The sequence below is a fragment of the Octopus bimaculoides genome, chromosome 25 (assembly GCF_001194135.2).
Source record: "Octopus bimaculoides isolate UCB-OBI-ISO-001 chromosome 25, ASM119413v2, whole genome shotgun sequence".
Lineage (NCBI taxonomy): Eukaryota > Metazoa > Mollusca > Cephalopoda > Octopoda > Octopodidae > Octopus > Octopus bimaculoides.
In genome coordinates this window covers 27,255,739-27,258,727 of record NC_069005.1, presented here as the reverse complement: position 1 = coordinate 27,258,727, position 2,989 = coordinate 27,255,739, and the positions used below count along the sequence as shown (strand labels likewise).

Genomic DNA, 2,989 nt, shown 5'->3' with positions numbered 1-2,989 from the left:
ATTTGGCATAATCTGGGATGTTATCTTTAGAACTTTGTGGCTTTTCTTCATAAGAAAGTTTGGGGGTTGCAGGAGTTACATCTTTATTAATAATAGGGATCACTGACAGCTGTTTCGGTTCATAGATAGGTTTGGGTTTATCAACTGAGGTTTGAATGATACACAGATTCCATGGTTTTTTGCTGGGAACAGATGTAGTTGATGCTTTCTTTTCTTTGTCAGGTTTTGAAGTTGTCGAAGTAGAAGAAACCTTTTTATCTATGCCAAGTTTCTTTTCCTTCGGAGGACTTTTGCAAGAGAATTTGTCTTTTGCTACTTTGACTTTCTTTTTGAAAGAATCACCTGAAGAGAGTTTCAATAGTTTATTGGCTTTTTCACATTTACTGGCAAATTTTCTTTTAGCATCGTTTTTCAGAGAAGTAATGTCAATTGTCGAACCGAATTCTTCAAAATCTGCCTTAAAAACTGGAGATGCTTTAGAGTGAAATTTTGAAAGTTTGATATTAGTCGCAGATTCACTTTTACTTGTCATTTGGGAAGTAGCTGAGGAAAGAGATTTTGAAAGGGATTCCGTATTTGATGTCTGTTCTGGAATGTTTAGAGCATTCATGAGGTCCTGGTGACTTCCAATCCAGTTCATCACATTGGATGTTCCTTCTCTTTTCAAATGACTTGTGATCTAAAAAAAAAACAAAAAAACATTACAAAGTAATTATTTAGAAACAGGGTAGCTTTTAGTTTAGAATAATCAAGTTTAATGTGTGAGGCGTCAGATGTAGTGTGCAAGGGAGAACACTGTGCTGGTTTGGATGAAGACAGCTGCGTAAAAAAAAGTGCTGATCTCTAACTGTGGAGGGAACCTGTGGAAGAGGTAGACCCAGGAAGATGTGGGACGAGGTGGTGAAATATGATCTTCAGATGTCGAATTTCAAAGAAGCAAATGACAAGTGACCAAGACTTCTGGTGATTTGCTGTGCTTGGGAAGACATGTCAAGCTTAGTGGAATCATAGTGATGGTGAAAGCCAGTGACACATGAAAGGTGTCTGAGCCGGTGACACATGAAAGGTGTCTGAGCCGGTGATACACGAAAGGCATCCAGTACACTTTGTGGGGTGGTTGGCGTTAGGAAGAGTATCCAGACAGAGAAACCGAGTCAAAAGAGACTGAAACCTGGTGTGACTCTCCACCTTACCAGTTCCAGTCAAACCGTCTAACCCATGCCAGCATGGAAAACGGACACTAAAGGATGATAATGATCTCATTTATTAATCATAAATGATTATGATGAGAGCGACTGGGCTATTACCATTATCATGGTGGTGGTCATTATGATTGATGGTGGTAGTGAGGTTGATGACCATGATGGTGTGATGTTGGCGGTAGCAGTAGTGGTCATTGTGATAATGGTCTAATGACCGATAATAAAGATATGATGCTGAAGCTTAACAAGGACTAACTGGTGCTACTCTAGCATGTGGTCTACCACAATATCCATAGTCTATCAGCTGTGAAATGACCTAATCTGGATTAGGTTAAAGGTCAGGTTTAGTATTAGGGTTTCAGGTTAGGGTCAGGTTTAGGGTTTAGAGTTAGAGTTAAGGTTTAGGGTAAGGATTAGGATCAGGCTCATGGTTTAGAGTTAAGGTTAAGATCTGGGTTAGACAGTATGCTAAAGTGTCAATAGCCAGGTAGACCATATGCTAAAGTGGCACCAACAAACTTTAGTAAACTGGTTCTTGGTTTACAAGCTTGAATATTATTTCTTTTACAAGTGGCATAATATAGAAATATGGCAAGAAACTATTGTTATTGTTGCTGTGACAAATGGAATTATTTACAAGAAAACAACTGAACACAAATAGACTAAAACTCACCTGCTTTATGCAGTCATTCAGGGTCACAACTGGCTGAAACCGTACTGAGAACATAGCCGATTTCCAGTCATCATAACCAAAATCTCTCAGTGTCGGTGTTCGCTTCACAGGTAATTCTTCACCAAATAAAGATTTCTCTTGTTCAAGATATAAATCAGATATCGGGAAATCTAAATCTAAATATTTGTTGAAATCTGAGAGAAGATTGTTATCTTTCAATGTCGTTTTGTCTCCAAATGTACTAGTTGTTGATGTGAGGCTGATGTTGTCAAACTCTGATGCTTTTCTCCTCATTTTCTGCCGTTTCCGTCGCCGCCGATAGCCAGTCATATCAAAAGGTGCTTTCTTTTTAAGCAGGCTCCGAGACGCCACAGAGCACTTTTTCTTTTTGCGCTCACTTGGGGGTAAGTACAGACTGTCAGCTTCTGACACACTGGTAGACTCAGAGTTGTCTGGGTCCAACAACAGAAGTTCTTTCATCAGCTTTGTATTGACATCATCAATACCAACAGCATCCATCACCGGAGGAGGTATTTCATCACACAGCATTCCTTCTGGACCTTGTAGGAGTTTGTGACTCTGTGTATCTTTAATTTGCCTCTTCCGTAGTTTATGAAGAAATGATTTATATTTCTTTTCAAATTCTGAAACCTCAGCTACTTCACCCCTGCTGCTAGCAGGTGCCTGGGGCTGCTCCCTGGCTTCAATAGTAGATTCTACGGTGTTTAACAATTTTGACAAAGCCTCAGGCTGCAGAGCAGTTTCCTACAAAACAGAATTTGGTCATTAAGCAATTTATATTATTATAAATTCAAATTACGACAAACGTAAATAAACAAACAAAGTTTGCTTTTAGAAGCGCTGAGATGTCTTAGAAAGTTAAAGAAGTGATTTTAAATTCTCAATCGCAGAATAATGCTAATAATATAGCCTGAACAGGATAAACTACCCCTATTTTGCAGAGAAAAGTGTAGGTGGCTAGCTATTAATGCAATTAACATTAAATAATGGATGAAGATGATTCAGAAATATTTATATGTCTATGTAACTTTTGTTAAACTAAAACTATTTTAAAATTTATAATAAATGAGAAAATGACAAACAAGCATTCCAA

General features: G+C 38.2%; 1 protein-coding gene across 1 annotated transcript in view; it reads right to left on the bottom strand.

Annotated features, from left to right (window-relative positions):
• Positions 1 to 26: 26 nt before the first annotated feature.
• LOC106882218 (uncharacterized) overlaps positions 27 to 2,989 on the bottom strand; it is a 52,605-nt gene continuing 49,642 nt past the window's right edge. Inside the window, exons 9-11 of the mRNA XM_052976635.1 lie at positions 1,876 to 2,640; positions 108 to 679; positions 27 to 45 (exon numbers count right to left, since the gene is read on the bottom strand). Of these exons, the coding sequence (XP_052832595.1) occupies positions 27 to 45; positions 108 to 679; positions 1,876 to 2,640 (1,356 nt within the window). The remainder of the gene's footprint in view (positions 46 to 107; positions 680 to 1,875; positions 2,641 to 2,989) is intronic.